The 20,492-nt window shown below is 44.3% G+C and overlaps 1 protein-coding gene across 3 annotated transcripts in view; it reads right to left on the bottom strand.

The window, feature by feature from the left end:
* NSD3 (nuclear receptor binding SET domain protein 3) overlaps nt 1–20,492 on the bottom strand; it is a 38,228-nt gene that overhangs the window by 9,262 nt on the left and 8,474 nt on the right. The window contains exons 3-16 of one of the 3 annotated variants that reach the window (XM_059490699.1): nt 20,021–20,089; nt 19,366–19,525; nt 18,468–18,622; nt 17,277–17,780; nt 16,262–16,388; nt 13,035–13,135; nt 10,623–10,668; nt 9,976–10,106; nt 9,334–9,462; nt 8,606–8,732; nt 7,442–7,639; nt 5,691–5,861; nt 3,142–3,291; nt 4–160 (exon numbers count right to left, since the gene is read on the bottom strand). In XM_059490699.1, coding sequence (XP_059346682.1) covers nt 4–160; nt 3,142–3,291; nt 5,691–5,861; nt 7,442–7,639; nt 8,606–8,732; nt 9,334–9,462; nt 9,976–10,106; nt 10,623–10,668; nt 13,035–13,135; nt 16,262–16,388; nt 17,277–17,780; nt 18,468–18,622; nt 19,366–19,525; nt 20,021–20,089 — 2,225 coding nt within the window. The remainder of the gene's footprint in view (nt 1–3; nt 161–3,141; nt 3,292–5,690; nt 5,862–7,441; nt 7,640–8,605; nt 8,733–9,333; nt 9,463–9,975; nt 10,107–10,622; nt 10,669–13,034; nt 13,136–16,261; nt 16,389–17,276; nt 17,781–18,467; nt 18,623–19,365; nt 19,526–20,020; nt 20,090–20,492) is intronic. The other 2 variants (XM_059490701.1, XM_059490700.1) reach the window with 2 other exon arrangements.

Below are 20,492 nucleotides of genomic sequence, written 5' to 3'. Positions count from 1 at the left end.
TGCCTGTAATTCCCAAGCTTGACCCAAACGATCTGCTTGTACCGCAGCTTCTTGCCAGCTTTACAGTCATTGCAATTCCAGCAGCCCTCAGGCATTTCTATGCTCAGACACTCGGGGTGGAAGGAAGCTGGGCACGACTCACAGCACAACAGTTTGCCACCTTGAAACAAAGAAGCCCTGCTTGGTTTGTAGAAGTCAGGATTGCTCCCCCCCGTGCACAGTAATTGATATTTATTTTAGATCATCCGCTCCAGATTTCCCACAGAAAAATGGCAAAAGAAAGGGATCAAGTCAAGCTTAACAATGTTGGTTAAAAAGGACTGTGCAGGGTTTCATCTAAGCTGGGACTGCATCAGACAAAAAAGCAGGTGAGGATTCAAACATGAGGTGAGCTGGCAGGAGGAGCACCATTGCCAAGGGAAGCACTGCAGCTGGGAACAGTGCTAGCAGTTTTTAGTGCTCTGGTGATGGCCAAAGCAACCACAAAACTCCACATTTTTCAAGAATCCTTTTCAATCAACATTGCTCTGACTGAATCCCCAGCAATCATCAGCGAGCACCAACCCCACAGCCTATAGGTTGATCAATACTTTTCTGCTGCAAGGACAGGAAAAGGAGTTGTAATAAATGTGTTTATTCCACAAAAAGTTTACCAGGATAAGCCCAGTACATAAAGCAGAATGAGACACACATGAGTTGTCCCCATCCCAAAAATTCCTGGTGCACAGAGGGAACCTCAGCACTGGGGTTCACATGAATTTCTGAAGTTGACACTAATTTGGGCAAAAGTTATTTTGGTTGGCTCACATTTTGGACAATGTGTTATATGTGGAGAGCCACAGCACATCTCTAAGCCACCCTCAGCAAAGCAGCTCATGGAAGATGACATTACACATACTGTAATATTTTATACATGTAGGTATATAAAATATATATACACGTTCTTATATGTATATATATTTAAAAATTAACAAGATTTTGTCTCCCAGATGGAAAATCTGGGAGATATTTGAGAGTATTCAAACCAATTTTCAATCACAGTATCAAAAGAAGTGTGAATAGTCACTTTCAAACCTTTATCAGAAAATCTTGTTCACCTATAGACTTGCCAAAATATCACTGCATTAATTGATCATTGCATATTACAATAAGCATTCCTTAAACAATTCAGTTGCATGACCAACACTGTATTTCCTCTGCTAAAACCAGTAAAATCCAGTCACACGGATCCTCCAGAGCTCCCAAACCCACAGTGAAATTTTTGAAGTATTTTTTGCAAATGTAATTTCAGAGGAAATACAGACAAATCACTGAAACATTATCCAAGATGAGAAAATGCCAAGAGATGCAAAAAATCAAACAAAATCAAACACAAAACTGTCAATGCTAAGCAAGAAAAAACCCAGCATGGCTCTCGGGATGCATTAGGCAGATATGGCTCAAGCTAAGCACAGGGCTCAAAATAATTCTTGTTTTGAGGAATTACAGGACTACTGCAAGCCATTGATCTCACAATGCTGACAGCGACCTAACTTGGGCTGGGAAATGGGGCACCAGCTCTGAACGCTCCGGGGAACCAAAGTTCTGTGGGGAATGAAACACCAGAGCTGAGCATTGCACACAGACAGCAGCAACTGCCCCACTGGGGCCTGGGGAGCCTCAGTCCCCTTGGCACTGCCCTGCAGGGATCTGGAGAGCCTCAGCAGCAGGAACTGCCCCAGGGACCTGGAGAGCTTCACCCCCCTGGCACCAGGAACTGCTCCTCGGTCCCCTTGGCACCAGGAACTGTCCCCAGGGATGTGGAGAGCTTCACCCCCTTGGCACCAGAAACTGCCCTGTAGAGATCTGGAGAGCCTCAGTCCTTCAGCAGCAGGAACTGCCCCAGAGGGATCTGGAGAACCTCAGCAGCAGGAACTGCCCCAGAGGGATCTGGAGAGCCTCAGCAGCAGGAACTGCCCCAGAGGGATCTGGAGAGCCTCAGTACCCTTGGCAGCAGGAACTGCCCCTCCATCCCTCAGCAGCAGGAACTGCCCCAGAGGGATCTTGAGAGCCTCAGTACCCTTGGCAGCAGGAACTGCCCCTCCATCCCTCAGCAGCAGGAACTGCCCCAGAGGGATCTGGAGAGCCTCAGTACCCTTGGCAGCAGGAACTGCCCCTCCATCCCTCAGCACCAGGAACTGCCCCTCACCCCCTTGGAAGCAGGAACTGCCCCCAGGGAACCAGACAGCCTCAGTCCCCTCAGGGGCAGGAACTGCCCTGAAGGGATCTGGAGAGCTTCACCCCCTTGGCACCCGGAACTGCTCCTCAGTCCCCTTGGCACCAGGAACTGCTCTGCAGGGATCTGGAGAGCCTCAGTCCCCTCAGCAGCAGGAACTGCCCCTCAGCCCTCTTGGCACCAGAAACTGCCCCCAGGGATCTGGAGAGCTTCAGGACCAGGAACTGCCCTGCAGGGACCCAGACAGCCTCAGTCCCCTCGGCGCAGCACCAGGAATTGCCCCTCAGTCCCCTCGGCAGCAGGAGGGGTCCCTGAGCTGCAGGGTCCCATCCTGGCTGTGGCAAGGACCCATCCCCATGGGAGGGGACAGGATGGGGCACTCAGGCTCAGTGCTGAAGGTGGGACATGAGGCCCATGGGGCACACTCAAGTCAAACCTCCCTGCCCTCCTGCTCTCCGCAAGGACACAGCACCCACCCTTGTCCAGCCCCAAACACCCTCTCTCCTCTCTCAGGACCTGCACAAGGTCTGAAGCAGCACATCCCCCTCTGCTTCCAATCCCTTTAAGAAGTGTTTTACATCATCCAGGTAAATACTGAACTGCAACAACATCAACATCCATCTGCCTCCTCTTCATATTGCTGTGCCAACAGCTCCCTGAACCTGGAACAGCCCAGGCCAGACAGAGTGACCAAATCTCTTCCAAGGAGAATTTAGTGACAGCAATTATTTTAAGCCCTTTTATAATTAAAAAAATAAAAATTAAAAACTGCCAACAACATGAACACAGGCTCACAAAAACCATGAGTGAAGGTCACTGAAAGCAGTCAGTGTCAGGGGACAAGCAGACATTTCTCCGTTGATTTAGAGAGAAAAAATAGAAAAAAAGCGAAAGTAAATTAAAGAGAAAGAAACTATTTTGGTTACCTTTCTCACATTTCTTTTTGGAAGCTGACGAAGGAGGAGGAATCATAGGTAATTTCATCAACTCAGCACGATTTGACTCATTCAGTAGGTAGTGGGACTTATAGGCATAGGAACTGAACAGGGGGTCTGAATGGTCCTGCACTACCAGCCCTATACGAAACAAACAGAAAGAGATGAGTTGCAATGAAAGTACCCATGATTCCATGAAGGAAAAACCAAATACACCCAATGAACACCTCTAATGCAGTATGTGGGAATGAAAAAAAGGATAAAATGAAGAAAAAGGAAAGTCTGACAAAGTGTCTGCGCTAACAAAGAGGTTGTGCTGGAGAGACTCAAACTTAACTGGAAAATCTTGCAATGAAGTGGAATTTCAATTGTTGTTTTACCCTTCTAGACAAGCACAAGAAAAGCAATAAAGTTTGAATCCATGGGATCCCCTCTCCTTCCCACAGGGCAAAAGGAAGCTCCTCTGCAGACCTGGGGTGATGGTTCCTGCAGCTGGGCTGTGCTCTGAGCACTGGGGCTACAGATGGAACAGAAATTAGGAATGAGAACTCACTGTCCCACTCCCTACAAGCCTAACCCTGAGATCTTGCCTACAGAAGTGTTTTGCCCCTGTAATTGTGCTGGAAAGCAAGGAGGAGGTCAGTGTTCTGCAAGGCACCAAGGGGGAAGCACAGATGGAGGTTCTGCCCTAGATGGTGAAGCTGCCCCACCCAGCCCTCCCAGGGCTGCTCCAGAACAGTCCAGCACTCAGTTCCCTACACAACTCCACCCCAGGCCTTTGCAATTCTCAAGAAAAGCTTTTCCTTGTTGTCTAAAGATCCAGGCAGCCCAGCTGAGAGCCCAGAGCTGCAGAGAGAAGCACTTGGCCAGTAACTCATGGCAAGAGCAGAGCAGCTGAGCCCCAAAGAAACAGGAAAGATGAGCTACCAAGAGAACCCCCAATTCTTCCCCTGAGGGCTGGACAGAAACTCTTGGATGGTGCCCAAAGCACTGCTGTAAGAAGATTGGGGTCAGCCCACCTGGACATGCATCACTGGGAGGATTCCTAAAACAAGGGAATCTACACATGAACTGCACCATGCTGACTGTAGTTATTGCAGCGTGCTGAATAAGAGGTCTTCAAATATCTTGTATTTCAAAGTAAGTTTGTATATCTGATAGATTGTCTCTCATCTACATTTCTCACTTCAGTAACTGCATCTAAACACAAAGTCTCTGCTTCTGATAGCAACTAACACTAATTAAATCAGCACTAATTAAATTCTCATAGAGATGTCCAAGGATTTCTGAAGTGCTCAGTTCCCTGTTTCTTTCTGAGCAGGTGGCTCAGTGCTTTCACTCCTGATTCCAGCCAGGCCTGGTGGACAAAAGCCCCACAAGAATGTTCTAGAGGAACAAGTACAGAGCTGCTCTAAGACACAGAAGATTTAGGCAGTGGCAATGGTTTGGAACTGTTCAAGTTCTCCTAATTAAGATCTGGGGAATACACAGGACAGGGAATTCTATCTGTCAGGGCACAAGAGGTTGCTTAGATTGCCAGGAGAAAATCCAGACTTGTGCAGTTGCATCTCTGATGGAGCCAGATTCAGGTATAAAGAGAACTATTAAACAAATGTAAAGTGGAAAGAAGAAAAAAAAAAAAAGGCATGAAAAATTCCTTCTGCATTTCTTGAGACGTGGAATTATTCCTAAAGCCAAACTAAACTTCCACCTGAATGAACACAAATGAAAACAAGTAACTTCAGAATCCAGCTCACTTTCATTTCCCTATTAGTGACTCTCAAAAGGGCTGCAGAGACCACATCCAATATAAACTGCTGGCATTCTGTAGAAAGTACACATTAATAACATTCCAAGAGAATAATGGTACTTTCGAATCTTGAGACCAAGGTAACTGCTGCAACAACATTTTTTAAGCTGCTCTCTGGCAGAACTCTGGTGACTGAAGAACCATAAAAGTAACAAGTGGGAAAAAAAAGCCAAAAAGAAAAAAAAAAGAACTTTGACACATGGAAAAGCTCAGCATGAAACCTGCTCGTACAGTACTGCTAAAGGTTTTCTTTCAAAGTTCTCAAATGTGAAGGCAGTTATAAATGGAGTAATTCTAGTTCATGAGTAAATCCCACCTTTTAGCCTTAAAACTTAGTTGTAAATCTGTAGCAGTGAAAGAATCTCCTTCTGCTTAATATAGTGATTAACAACACAGCATTCTCAGCATGAAAAGGCTGGAATGGGGGACTGGGATCTGCTTTTCCCTTCTTTACAGGCAGAACAAAGTGGGCCTGAGTGCCTGGTGCTGCTTCTGGCTATCAAATGGACCAACACAGCAAGCTGAATCTCATGAGAACTGCTGACCAAAATAAAATTAAATTAAATTACATAAAAAATCCCAGGCAGCATTTAACCCCAGCAAGCCCTAAGGGAGGAGTTCCTCACGAAACACTATTTTTACAACTAAACTACACAAATGACAACTACAAACTATAATTGACAACTGTAAACTATAGAACTATAAACAGGGAAAAAACCAAGTGTCTCACCTCTTGCACAAACGAAACAAAAGCCTACATTTACAGCTGATGAGGAGTGAGTCCTTTTGGAATGGTTACTACAGATGAGGATGTGGGATGACACAAACAAGCTTCCTGCAGCGATGCAGCCATCTCCAGAGTGATAGGCCACGGGGCAGCGCAGACATCTCGCCATGCGACCTGGAAACACAAAACACACCCAGGGCTAGCACCAGCCAGCCAGCTGGAAAACACCACCGGGGACTGTGGGAATCTACAAAATTAGAGGCTTTTGGGAAAGCTGCAAGATGCAGGCTTCAGAGACAGCAGAGCTGTGAGTAGAGCTGAGCAGCTGCCGTGAAGTAGGTCAGCAGAAAAAGTGTTTGTACCAACCAATGCTCAGGTCAGGACAGGACACAGGCAAGGCTGGGTCTATTCCAATGGTGTAAAAAAAGGAAACAGCTACATCTTTTTTCTAAAGAAAGTTTCAAAATATTACCCCTTAACTTTCGCTTTAAAATTGTTAAGAAAATCTTCCATCATTCCAGAGGCTGTTTGTTTGCTTTAAACATTTTAGTTCATTTCTAAGAGGATCTTCTTCCTTGAAAAATAATTGTTCACAAGGCCATTACAAATTGTCTTCAAAAATCAACATTCTTTGGCCTAGTACTGTGAACCCCTGGCTTCCATTAAACCTGTTGCCCTGTTCTTCCAAGCCTTCTGATGTTCACATTCTTGTAACAAACCTTCTTATGCACTTTTTACTTAATGACCCATCACTATCAGCTGTGTCTGACTGAGGGGTCAGTCACCAGTTTTTCATTATCATTCTTGTTAAGCCTTCTGTCTGTACCCTTTCTCTCTTTCTTTAGTATAGTTTTAGTATAGTATTCTTCAATATCATATCATATCAGCCTTCTGAGAATATGGAGTCAGATTTTCATCTCTCACCTTGTCCTGGGGACCCTCACAAACACCACACAGGTGCAAGACACCTGTGGTAAAACACCTCACAAAAGCAATTAGTTTCCTTGTTCTCTTATTTTTCTAGTAAATTGCTCAGGCAGGACTTTTTGGCTTCTGTGCAATTGGCTATCCTTAAGTTTGAGGTGAAGTCCTCCAGGTCCTGTGAGATGCCTTTCCACCTAACTGAGGAGAGAAACTTCTGGGCTTATTTCCTTTTTGAGGGGACAAAGGATAGTTTTGTCACTCTGTCAACAAGAAGCACACTCCTATACAAGACTTTTTGGCTTCTTGTGCAATTAGCTATCCTTAAGTTTGAGGTGAAGTCCTCCAGGTCCTATAAGATGTCTTTTCATCTAATTGAGGAGAGGGGTTCTTTCCTTTTTAAGGGGACAAAGGATAATTTTGTCACTCTGTCAACAGGGAGCAATTCCTATACAAGACTTTTTGGCTTCTGTGCAATTGGCTATACTTAAGTTTGAGGTGAAGTCCTCCAGGTCCTACCAGATATCTTTCTACCTAACTGAGGAGAGAAACTTCTGGGCTTATTTCCTTTGTGAGGGGACAAAGGATAGTTTTGTCACTCTGTCAACAAGAAGCACACTCCTATACAAGACTTTTTGGCTTCTTGTGCAATTAGCTATCCTTAAGTTTGAGGTGAAGTCCTCCAGGTCTCTATGAGATGTCTTCACCTAACTGAGGAGCGAACTTCTGGGCTAACTCCCTTTTTAAGTGGCCAAAGAATAGTTTTATCACTCCTCCAAGGGGACAAAGGATAATTTTGTCAATAGAGGGCACATTTCTGCGGCTAGCCTCACCTTTGCTGGCTTTGTGCATGTCCTTGTCCATGGAGCAGGCGGTGCAGCAGTGCTGCGGGCAGCGGAAGCCGCGCGACTCGAACAGGGCCGTGGCAAACTTGCGCACGCAGGACTCGTGGTAGAACTTCCCACAGGTGCTGACAGAGCAGCGCTTCACGTCCTTGCCAGGCTGCTTGCAGGAAAAGCACGTGTGCTCTCCTTGGAAGAGAAGGAATAAGGAATGCCAATTGTAAAAGCAAACTCTGATGTGGAAACCCAGGGCACCACAGCGAATATTTCCCTGTCTGCCCTGACCCCCAGTGCAGCACTGACTTTGACCCTCATTCATGAAGAAACTTTCCCAGACTTCAAGATAGACCAGAATCCACAAAAGTGTGAAATAGATTATAGAGAGTAGTGTAGGTGTATAACTTGGTGAGAAATTTAGGTTTTGGGATTTTTAGTATGTTGTGGATGGAAGCAAGATGGAGGGCATGGGGTGTCATCCTGGGTTTCTTCTTCATGTTTCTTCTTCATGGGTTTGGGTGGCATTTTGTAATTGGGCAGAAAAGTCCACATTGGGATCAGTTATTGGGTTAAAAGGGGAAATAATCTAGGTGTCAGTTCTTAATTGGATGGTTTAGTCTTAAAAGACCTTGTAACAAGAGATTGTTGGCCATTTTGTGCCTTCTAATGAAAAGCTGTCAAACTCACAGTAGTGAGGCTGTTTTACTGATAAGAAATAATAAACACCTGAGTCTGAACATGAATTACTGTCTCAAGTGCCTTCAATGCAGACCCAGAGAAACCTACAACTGAAACCCCCACACTCTGACATACTGATATTATCCAAACAAATTCTGAAGCCAACAGACTGTGAGCAATACAGGATCCTTCCCATCCAGCAGGCTGGGTTATTGTGATCCACAGTAACACTGGAGTAGCTGCTCACATAAAAATCTCTTATTCCAAGTAAAACCCTAAGCAGCCCTTTTTTTTTTTTTTTCTTACAAGGTACTTGCTAAATGGAAAATGAGAATCTGGTCACAGAGGTTAAAAAAGCAACAGAATAACCCAAACTTAACTCAGAAACCCTCGGAAAGCACCACCTTGGTTTGCTCTGACCAGAACGGGAGGAAAGGGGGAAATCCTTCCCATTTTCCAGGCACAGGAACACACACTCACCATTCTTACACTCGGTGCAGATGAACTTTTCCTCAGGCACGGCCTTCAGGCCGAGACACTCCAGGTGGAACGTGCTGCAGCACTCGCCCTCGCAGGCCAGCAGCGACTCGCCAGAGCTCTCACAGATCTGCAACAGGCAGAGAGCTCAGCAGGGAACAGGGCACCCTGACACACCAGGAGCTAGCAACACAACTGCCTGGAATTGCTTCAGAATTAGGGTAAGGCAGAACTGAACCTGGCAAACCTCAGGGTGAGGACAATCCCAGCACTTGCTGCACCTTTCTCTGGTGCAAGCCAAGACAGAGACAGGAGAGGCACCACAGCACCCACCTGCCCTCCATGCCTCAGGGAACAAGCTGCTCTGGCTCTTCAGGTCCTTTACTACTGACCAGGGACTGGACAGAACATCCCAGGATTTATTTTTTTTTAATACTGAAAAATTCTCACTCTGTCCTATCCTGACCAACCATCTGGAATCTTCAAATGGAGCAGAAAACAGCATCTATACTTTTTCTACTGATGCTGGCAGGTATGGATTAGACACCACCTTCCAGCTGCTGAGCTTTCTGGCCTGCAGGAGGGCTTAGGAATCATTTAATATGGATCATTTCCAGAACATAAAAACTCCTAAAAACCTTGATATTTTATCTGAGAGCTCAAATTAAGACAACTAACAGAAATAGGGGATACATATTTAGTATCCATCACTTCCAAGTATCACCAGTTACCTGACAAACAGTGTCTTTTTTACTTGTTCCAGTTCCTCTCCTGGATAAGCTGGAGTCCACTGACTGCACATCTGAGGCATCAGCATCAGCAGTGGCTGAGGGGCTGTCTGAACGTTTCCCAAAACTGCCCTACAAAGAGGAAAAACCCATGGCTCTCAAACCAGACAATGCCAAACCACAACCACACCAGGAAAAGTACTTCTGTCGCTGTTGAGCAAAAGAACATTTGGTAGGTCAAGAGACATAAAGGTCCTGGACTTCACTGGCATGACACAAGTGCTGCCTTCTTGATATATTTTACCTGTAAAAGCCAAACACCATAAGGAGATCTCTAGGAGTTACACCAGACACAGCAGCATCTCCCAATTCCCCAAGAATTTCAAACCTTCCACAGAGCAAATAATGATCTAAACCAATGCTTTGCCAGACAAAGTAACAGGAAAGTTTGTAAGTAAATATTGCACTTTTACAACAAATCAGTGGAGGGGATTAGAACAGACTAGGTTTTATGTTTTTAGATAATAAAAGATTCAAATTTTGTAGGAAATAGGGTTCACATATTTAGCAATAATCAACTGAAAAGCCTCTTGTACACTGACAGCTTGTTCAGGTTCCTGGGAGAACCAACTATGAAACCTTTACCTGCAAATCATTGAGTCCTCTGGAGTCAGAGTCAGACGTGTCCCTGTAGGCTGAGCTGGTCAGTTCCATGTCAGTGGAGGCACGACTTCTCTTCTTTAAGGGTTTACAGGAGTCTGAAATCTCACTGGCACCTTAACACAACACACTAAAATTAGTTTAATACATGGTCTCGACTTTTCTCCTACACTTAATAAAGGAAAGAAAGATGAGGGCTTGGGTTCCATTATCTGTCTTAATTATTCAGTTTGCAATTTTGTTACTAGTTGAATTCTCCCTGAAAATTAACTGAAAACCAGCTTAGGCAGAGTTTTGATAAACTTTTAACATGGTGATGCAGTGGAGGAAGGCAATAAATTGTCTCTAAGGGACGATAAATCCTTAGATTTGCTCTTCATCCTCCATCTTTAACTTTGGCTAAGCAGAGATTTTTAAGAATGCCCAGAAGCTCTTGGGGGCTTACAGCTATGAACAAACAACATCCTCCCCCAGCAATGCATGAGGACCAAAAGCCCAAACACAGCCTGTCCCCAGGGAAGCTGAGCTCAGCCCTAGAGAGCACCAACATTGTGGCTCACATGGAGCAAAGCTGCTGCCAAAAGGCCACAGGCCACCAAGGTCAGCTGAGTTAATTTTCACCTCTCACTCACCTTTCTGCAGCCCCGTCTTCACTGCTGCCAGTGGGACAGCTTCAACCTGTTTGAAAGGAAAATCCACAGTTAACACCAGAGGAAAGTTTCTCCCTAGTACCAAAAAGCAAACAGGTCAGTTCAAGGGGGTTACAATTCAGGTGGGAGCTGCCACCCCCTCCTCAGCCCGAGTCTCCACGTCCTGCTGAATCCACTCCTGCCTAGGCTGGTGCCCACAGCCCTGGCAGCCAGGGGCCACTAGGCAGGGCCACCAGGCAGGTCCTTCCTCTCTGCCCTGGGGCAGGAAGGTGCCAGGAGCGCTGCATCCGTGTCCAGCAGGCAGGAGCACCCTTGGGCAGCCACTCCTGGTGCTGTGCAAAGCCCACAGAGCTGTGTGAGCACACTGGGTGCCCCTGGCAGGGCTGGCACTGGGCTAGTGAGGCACAGGGTGGGTCACTCGCTGCTCCCTGCAGCTCCTGCAGCCCTTGCTCCCCGTCTAGAGCTCTGCACAGGCCTGCCCAGGCGCCGTGGTGCAGGGCTCTACACAGCTGGAACTCCAGGGCACAGGCACTGCAGCACACAAATGCACAAGTTTACAGTCTTGCAAAAGCACTTCCAGTCCTTGACCCTAGGGAGAAGTTTAGGAACTGTTCTGCCAACACACATGGAAGATGTGGGAATTTGGTGACTGGGTAATATTTACAGACGAAAGCTGTAGCCTAAAATCCTGTTCTCAAGGTTAAGAATTACAAGTTATTGCTTTGCAATGTGGTTACATATGCATGGAGAAACACATTTAGTAAATATTTAAGGATTATTCTATAATTTTTTTAAAAAATATTTTATTTTGTTGTACAATAGGTAAAAACATACAGTAGAAGGATTTGTATAGGATACATTTTGTAATACAAATATAAAATCTAAACAATCACTTTTATTTCTCCACTAGTCACTGTAACAGTAGCATCAACATTTTGTTTTTCCCATTAATTGTACTCGTTCCAGTTATAATTTTATACCAAGTTGTTGCAGACTAACTGGGGAATCAAGAAAACTTGACTTTGGGTAACAAATATTGTTGCATAATTGTAAGAAGTTACTAAGTTTTCTTTTTTTTTAAATTTAACTTAATACATTCAAAGTTTTGCGCATTACCCCTGGGTTTCACTTTAGCCAGATACTTCTCCTGAGAAAAGCACTTTAATTAAAGTCCACAGACTGAGTCAGCCAGGTAAGAGAAGCACATGAAGCTACCTGGCATCCATGAAGTTCATCTTGTTGGTTCTTATACCTTTGTTAAATTAAGAAACCTTTACAAACATAAAAACTCTTGAAAGGGGGAGGCTGCGACAGCTCGTGCCAAGAGGCTCCACAGTCCACATCAGGTGTCACACACCCGACACCTGAATTGCTTTAAAGTTTCACCAAGAAACTGCCTCGAGCTGGAGCACTTCTCTGCTGCACAGCAGTGCAGAAATGCTGCAGCATCAAAGGAAAAATAAGGAAAAAAAACCCCAAAAAAGCAACCGAGTTCACTTTCAGTCTCTGAAGTGAAGGAAGTGCAAAACAAAGCGCAAAGGGCAAAGAATAAATTAAAGAGATAAAAATATTTTTTCCCCTTCCCATATAAATCTTCATCCTGACTAGCCCTCTTTAAAAATTCTCACTGGGAAAAGCTAAACTATTAAACATTTATATAAAATTCTCAGCTTTCAGATAGAGGCCTTTGAAGCGGGAAAAATCAACCATGCAAGGAGAAGAACCAACAACTTTGACAAATTTGTTTAAAGTGTATGCAAGTTTTGGTATTTCTGTCCATCCACTGCACTCTCCTACTCATTTCCACGCAGAAATTTGTTATCATTAAAATTTTCTTAAAGCAACAACATTTGTCTGTCTGACATCCAGATTAAAGGAATGCCCTGTACACGTCAGAACTATTTCAGGAAAAAATGGTGTATCCCAGAACTGTTTTGCTGATGTCTGCCAACATGAAAGTCTGACTATTCATCTTTAAGTGAAATCATTCTTGAAGTCCATTTTCAGAAGTGGTCAAATTAATCACTCTAACTTCATTTGAAAAAACAAAGCCTCAACACAAACCAGCAGCTAAATCAAGAGCCAAAGGAAGGAACCTGGTGGCAATTCCATCCAAGAGAAATCACTGAAACAAACCCATTTTGCTCAGAACAGAAATCTCAAAGGAAACATGGCAGGTTCATTAGGAGTCATCCATCACTTCCATAGCCTGACTGATACTGAGAAGATGCCAGTAGCAGAGTCACAGCAATGGCATTGACAGGGGGATTTCATGGAGGATAGTCCAAACCGAAACCCGATGGGGAAAAATGGAGAAAAATAAAAAGGCACCAATATAAGCCACAACATTTATGAATACAATATATTTTAACTCTCTACATGGAGGAAGCCAACCTGCTCCTTTTTGATCTTCTTCTTTGGCACAACTTCAGTGGATTTCTCAGACTCGGAGCGGGTTCGAATCGATCTTCTCTGTTGCTTCTTTTCTACAGAACCTGAAGAAGGAAAAAGGTTTCCATTATTTGATTCCTTGTATTTCTGAGGCACAGCAAGATGTGCAACACCAAACCAAGAGGTAAAGGAATGAAACCAAGACTTTGTCCTCTTTTGAATGTTTTATTTTTAAATTCAGTTCCAAGCTATTGACCAGCTGGTGCTGTGGCTGCAGACACACATTCTGATTCCAGAGATCAGCTTCAGAAAACAGACACAAGTAACAGACTGGAACAAAAGGCTGGAATTCAGATTAGGGCAAACAGATTTCCATAATCCATAACACACCTCTCTGGCATGGTCTTCACCTGGGTAATTCTGAACCAAACAGTCCATCTTTGGTGTTTTGGGAAGGTAGCCACAACCAACTCCTTTGAACAAAAACAAACTAGAAATTTCAGATGCAAAGCACAGCTTCAGGATCTCCTCCCAAATGCCAGATCTGTGTCCCCCTCTGTGGGGTGATGGCCTCTGTCCCACCCTGTACCACCTGCAGCCACACCAGACCTCAATGCTCACCTGGAAGTTTTGAGGTGAAGAAAAACTCAGCACAAACAGAGGCATCAACCATGATGTGTTACCATCATTGATGAATGTGAAAAACAAGTTTTTCAAAGCATTAGCATAGAAAACAAACTCAGATTAATGAAGGTTACTGTGACATTTCAACAGATGAAGAGGGAGCTACTGGAATTCTGGTAACTAAGGCTGGCAAAATCAAAAGACCTTTCTGTGCTCCAGCACCTCCTCACCAGGCACATGGAGAACCATGGACACAACACTATGGGCAGCTGTTGGAACAAGCACAACACCTGGGGCTGACAAAACTGGCACCTGAGCATTTACAATGAGCTGCTTTTGGGAAGCTTTTTGTTGGATTTTCAGCCTGGGAGGTTTCACCTATACAAGACAACTGGGAAATACTTTGTTTTCTTCCAAGCAAAACTGCAAACTCTTGGGAGCTGACTGTGTCAGATGGATGCACTGTTAGGAGCTGTAAACCTGCCTGGTCTTGTCAGAAGATCCAGTATCTAGAGACACACATGGGCTTGAACCAGACTGAAAGACAGCCTTGCAAAAGAACTGCAGAGAAAAAAAAATGAAAACTTTTTTTCCCATGGCTGCATGGCTTGGGAATGTCTCAGTAACTAAACTACATAGCTGGAAATGTTATTATGTTACAATAATTGGATTTCTGAGGGGAAAAATTTCTTTTTCTTAGAGGGAAAAAGCTTTTACAGCATATTAATTAATGAAAAATAGCAATTAGTTATTAATAATTTAGAAATTAATGACTGAGGTCAACATCCATCCTGTCTGTCCACGTGTAATTTCTGGTTAGGCCCCATCCCTTGAGGAACTTGCACAGCAGCAGTGGGGCTCCACATCAGAGCTGGGAAATATCTTTTGTCACTTTGCTGTGTGACCAAAACCCCCTGAAGCAGCTTCAGGTAAATTTGAGCAGATGTGACCAAGAGGTACTTTAAGCAAGAATGGATTTTCTCCCTGAAGCCAAGGAGAAAAGATCAAACCCTGGATCAGAGAATTCCAGAACCAGAGGGTCTAATGTTGGCTGACAGCAACACTGACCACTGCAATGGGCACTTTCTCCTCTTCCTGCCCTCCAAGGATCCAGCCATCACCTTCACAATGCTCCCATCCCATCTTCAGGTTTATTTTCATCCAAAGTTTCAGGAGAGATGTTGGACCAGCCCTCCACCTTGCTGGAGATGAATCCCAGTTCAGTGTCTGCAGGCCAGGGATTCTCAGGGCTGCTCTTGCAGTTTCATGTAAGGGAATTAATTATCTTTCCAGCATTATTGAATTCTGTGTGTCTAACTGCAGGTTAGCTATAAGGACTCCCAGAGTCAGTCTGGGAAATACTTTACCATAAAGGAATTCTGAAGTTCCACTGACCTTACATTTGAAAAAAAGGACTTGGCAGTTATGTTCCACAAGAGGGGACCAAAAACTGAGCTTTGGAAATGGCTTTGAGAGTGACTGGAGTGTGCACTGCAGGTGAGCTCAGGCACTTACAGGGTGTTAGCAGGTGCAGTGTTATGTATCCAAAAAGCCTGAGAAAATGAAAAAAGAGAGGCTCAGAATTCCCACCCCCTACATCTGAGGAGCCAAAGGGAAGCTGAAGCCTTTAGATCCAGGTGAGAGAAGCAGATGGAGATGGCCTCTCCTGCTGCAAGGCAATCCAAGGAGCCACAGCAACCACAGCTGGAAAGAACCACCACTGTCAACAGCAGGGGAATCCCCCCCTGACAGCAGGAAATTCAAGTGCTGCAGCCCCAAACACTCCATAAACCAGCAAACAACCCTGCCTAAAACCAGCACACACCCAGAACCTGAAATGTGTTTGCACAGGACTCATGGATGCTGACCACTGAGATTTCTGACTCTGGTTCTCATCTATTTCATGTTTGGAAAGGGAGAAATAATTAAATGGATGGATAGTTAAAGCAGAAGTGACACCTGGCAACATTATGAGGTTCAAATAGCTCATTCAAGGTTTTCCCATTTCAGGCCCAAGTTCCATGATTTGCTTCAGTGGTTCTTCTCCCTCAGACCTGATAGTTCAAAACTTTATGATGTACCCTCTGTGATGGCTTCAGAAGGCAAGCACCATCTCATTTGGATGGAGTTAGCTGAAGCAGTTTTAAAAAATCCCTGCAAAACCTGAACAACAAAGCCTAGGGAGTCTCCAGCTTGAATCAGAATTCCCTACTGAAATGTGCCACTTCCCAACTCTTTTTGCTTTCATGACAGCTCTCATATTTTCCATCTGGGACCAAAAGCCATGGCAATACTCTGCTAACACACATCCACTGGGTTGTCTTCTAAAGCAACTTTCCATTGCTCTGCACAGGACATCATCCCTTGAGTATGTTGCCTCAGGCTGTGAGTTGCAGACACAAAGTTCAGAGGCCAAACCACCAATCCCACCCCACAGCCATGCTGTGTGTGTTGGCTCACCACGTGTGACATTAGCCATGCTCATTACAATCACTCTGTGAACAGAAAAATGTTAATAATTCTTAAGTAATGACAAAATGCTGGGTTTGATATTTGAGTTCTCATGCTGCAGGCTCAGGTTCAGAGCAGGATTGCAGTTTCCCTACCTGCTGCCCCAGAAGTTGTCTCAGGAGAGGATGCATTTTGCACCACAGCTTTCTCACTTCTCTGAGCTGATGAAGAATTCAGTTTCTCTTGTCCTTTGACGCTTATTTCTGTTTTGTTACCAACTCCCTTGAAAAGAAAAAAGGAAAAGATTGTCTTCCCCTGTTACAAAGCTGTGCTGCTACCAGGTAACAGGCCTGCCCCTGAATCTCAGAACAGAAACAATCAATGCTCTCCAAGCCAACACATAGTCAGGATTAATCTGCTATGGAGCTGCTTCCCTGCACAACTTTCCACCCCTCTCAATCTCCCCTCACACACAAGGAAAAAATAATTCCAGTGACTTTTCTAAACATTACCTTCTCTATAGGGCTTAGGATGAAATAAACACTCTCCAGGTAGAGAGGCAGAAGAAGGAGGCACAGAAATAGTCCTAAGCCTTTTCCTTACACTGACTGTGGGAAGCTGCTGTGCACCTGAAGGAAGCTCAGAGGCAGAACTCAATTTAAAAGTCTGTTACACAAAACGTAGTTATTACTTTTTAGTACATTATGAACAGTCTTGTCATCTTTTTCCCACAAAACCACTGATTTTTATCAAGAATTTTTTTTTACTATTTCAAGTAGGAAGCAGAATATATTCTATATATATTAAATATATTAATATATTAATATTAATATTCATTATAATTTGCTATAATACAATAATATGTGACTATAATGATATATTAATATCAATTATATTAATATATTAATATATAGATATTTAATGTGTTATAAACAAAAATACTGCCATCTGTAGGGAGCTGCTCTGCCACCAGCAAAACAGTTACTGCCAGAGCTGCACTGAATGTGGGGTTCAGTGCCCTGAAAGATTCTATTGTCACATCTGTCTGTTAATCTCTCCAATAAAGGAACATGGGTAGTGAAAGCTTGATGGACACAGCTCAAACTCCCCAGTAAGGCAGATTCAGGATAACTCAGGAGCAAAAAAAGGGTCACTGCACCAAGCACGTACCTTGGTGGAATAAACAAATTGATCGATGAGCTTTCCATCCCCAGCAGCATTCTGAAGGGCAAAAACCTGTTCAATTTTAACAACCGGAGACATGTTACACTTTTGCAGATCCAGGTTGTGCATGGTGATGGAAGCTGGCAGGGATTTCCTAGCTGCAGCTGTTTTCCAGGCGATTTTCACAGGTGGAGCCTCCTCCTCCTCGGGGCTGGAGTGCCTGCGCTGGCCCTGCCGGCGCTCACCGTGGCAGGGTGAGGAGCCCAGGGCTGCAGGGCCGTGCTCCGGCTGCGAGCTCGGCGCCGCCTTCGGCCGCCGGTTCTTCTTGGCCTCTGCTTTGGAAGCAGCAGTCTTTTTGGCTTTGGCCAAAGCTTCCTCTGGCTCTTGGTCTATGTAAATGAAGGTGTACTGTTCTATCCTCTCTTCCCGGGTCATTTTCAGCGCTTTCTCGGCGTGGGCAATGCCGATGTCCCACTGCGCTCGCTCCCGCTGCGGCCGCGGCTTGCGAATCTTAGGGGACAAGACAAGCGGTGGTTACACTGAAGATTTTGCCACTACAGCATTCAAACACAACCCTGAGGGTCTCTTCATCTCTCAGGCAGCAGTCTGCTCTCCATTTACAGGGTATTTTTGACACTGAATCTATGTTGCCACGTTCTCTTCATAGAGAAAAGCAAGGCATAATTTTTCCCAAGAATATTTCTGAGATTCACGTTCTCTGAACCTCAGAGAAAGAGAAAGCACAATTCTTATCACTTACTGTGCCTATATTGTGTCAATATAGAGATTGTTTATCAAAAGTGAAGATGTTTTATTTCCTTGGCCTATTAGGGCTGAGAGAGTGTATGTCTGTCTGCTGACAGTCACAAAGCAATGAAGAGAGGAGTGCAGTTCTGTGCAGTTGTGTGCAAAGTAAGTGCTTGGCAGATTCAGTTTAGATGAAATGTATAATAAAGTATTATACACTTAAGAGTATAATAAAGTAATTAATTATTAATATATTATAGTATAATAAAGTAAATAATTAACCTTTTAATAAGTTAGAGTCAGATACATCATTCTCTCCCCCTCGTCATAGTCATCCTTTAATAAATGTAGACACAGAATTCTCTGCTGGTGAGATGCAGCCAGTCCTTCCCAGGACAAAGCCCTGGAGCATCTCCCTTACAGAGATGATTCCCCCAGTGCCCCCTGTACCTTCTGTTTCTCAGAGTGGTTGCTGGCTTGCTTGGCTGCCTCAGCCAGTAACTGCTCGTACTGTTTGTGCCCTTGGTACTCGCGGATGCGCTTCTCGTGCACCCAGGCCCGCTCTGGCTGGTTGCTGAAGAACTGAACGTGGTATTCCCGGGCACCTGAAAGGGCAAACACCACTCAGCAGTTGCACCAACACTGCTCTGTTCAGCTCACACCTTCCTCCTCCTTCCTGCAAGTGAAGGCACCTAGCCCAAGTGGCCCAGATCCAGAACAGTCTGATATGGAGGCTTGTTATCGTATTTTCTGAAAAATCCCTTTGCTAAGGATTTTCTCCTGAGAAGCCTCAGGAAAGAAATGTAAACAATAATTATCTGATTGCTTGGAATGTAGTTTGGAGGTTGCTCATCAACAGGTATATCTTTGATTGGTTCCATGTGAATTGTTTTAACTTAATAACCAATCAGAGCCAGTTGTGTCGGACTCTCTGAGTCTGTCACAAGTTTTTATTATCATTCTTGCTCTAGCCTTCTGATGTCTCCTTTCTCTTTCTTTAGTATAGTTTTAGTATATAATTTTATATGATATGATAATTTAATAAATCAGTCTTCTGAGAACTTGCAGTCAAATCTCATCCTGGGGACCCTCACAACACAACAACAGATGCTCAGGACACCCTGCCCACACCGAACTCTCCCACTGACTTGAGAAAAGCAGAAACACCTGTGCACCAGCCCATTGCCACAGTGCCACCTGCAGAGATCACATGGCAGGTGCCAGTTCTGTCCTGTTCAGCACACACATAGCAGAATTCATCCCACAAAGGCAGTTTAGCATGAGGATATTTTTAATAACAGAACAGCTACAGACACCTGCCACTCTGGCAAAGAGCTTCCTGTCTCACCTCTTGTGTTAATTTTGGTGTGCACATCAAGCTGTGGATCACAGGACACCATGCAAGGCCACCATGGGTACGTCCCCACCTTGGACCAAACCAGATCCCCAACCTGGAACTGGACGTCGTGGGTGACCTGTGCTGGAAGGGATGGCACGAGCTGCTGGACCTGCAAAGGAAACACCAGATTAAAGCCACAGGAGAGGATTCAGAGCACTTGGGGATGCACACACCATCCACAGGGACTTGTTGTTGTTGCTCTCTCAGATATCCCTGAGGTTTGATAATCCAAGATGAGAAAAACATTTCTTAGAAAATGTGAAAGAAAGGAGCTGCACTCAGCTGGGATTTATGTAACAACATCACTGACAAACAGAGACACAAAAGAGCAACTGCCACCCCCCCAAAAAAAGGATTCTGCTTCCTAAGTTGATTAGAAATACTGCTTTTAGGATAAAATAAAATAATAAAATAGGAATAAAAGAAATATTTAGGAATAAAATAAAGCAATAAATCCAGTGCAATAAGAGATGAGTTGATGCAGTAATGAGAGTAATAAGAGTTTAAAAGAAATGACAACTGATTTAGCAGATAAATTAAAGAATCAATGGAAGAAACAGACATTGTCTGAGCTCCCAAAGTGTAAATTGGTGCATGTACTAACCGGGGCTTCCTCCAGCACTGCATCTTCTCTTGGTCTCTCAGAGAGTGTGCTAAGCCTCTCATTTGGTCTCTAAGAAATGGGTAACAATGAAGAGAAAAAAGGAAAACAAGACTTACTGTAAAGGGACAGTAAAACAACAGAAGATAATAGTGAAACCAGGCAGAAAAAGATAATTCATAGAGAGAAAAGCAACCATGAACCCAGAAAATGTGAATATGACTATTAAGTAACACAGTAACATCACAATAAAAAAATACCTGCTTTCCCCTACACTTTTTACATTACTATCACACCTAAATATAACTGTGCTCTCCTGTAACAGATGACAGAAGAACATCCATTCATAAACAGCAAATCCAAGTAACTTCACACCTAAAATAACAAACAATTTCCAAAAATCCATGTGAGGATATCCACAGTGATGTGGTGAGTCTCACTGTGCACCAGTCATTTGCCAGAACTGCAGTACATA

The sequence above is a fragment of the Ammospiza nelsoni genome, chromosome 30, assembly GCF_027579445.1.
Source record: "Ammospiza nelsoni isolate bAmmNel1 chromosome 30, bAmmNel1.pri, whole genome shotgun sequence".
Lineage (NCBI taxonomy): Eukaryota > Metazoa > Chordata > Aves > Passeriformes > Passerellidae > Ammospiza > Ammospiza nelsoni.
The sequence above is the reverse complement of the archived record's forward strand: the minus strand, read 5'-3'. Positions and strand labels throughout refer to the sequence as shown.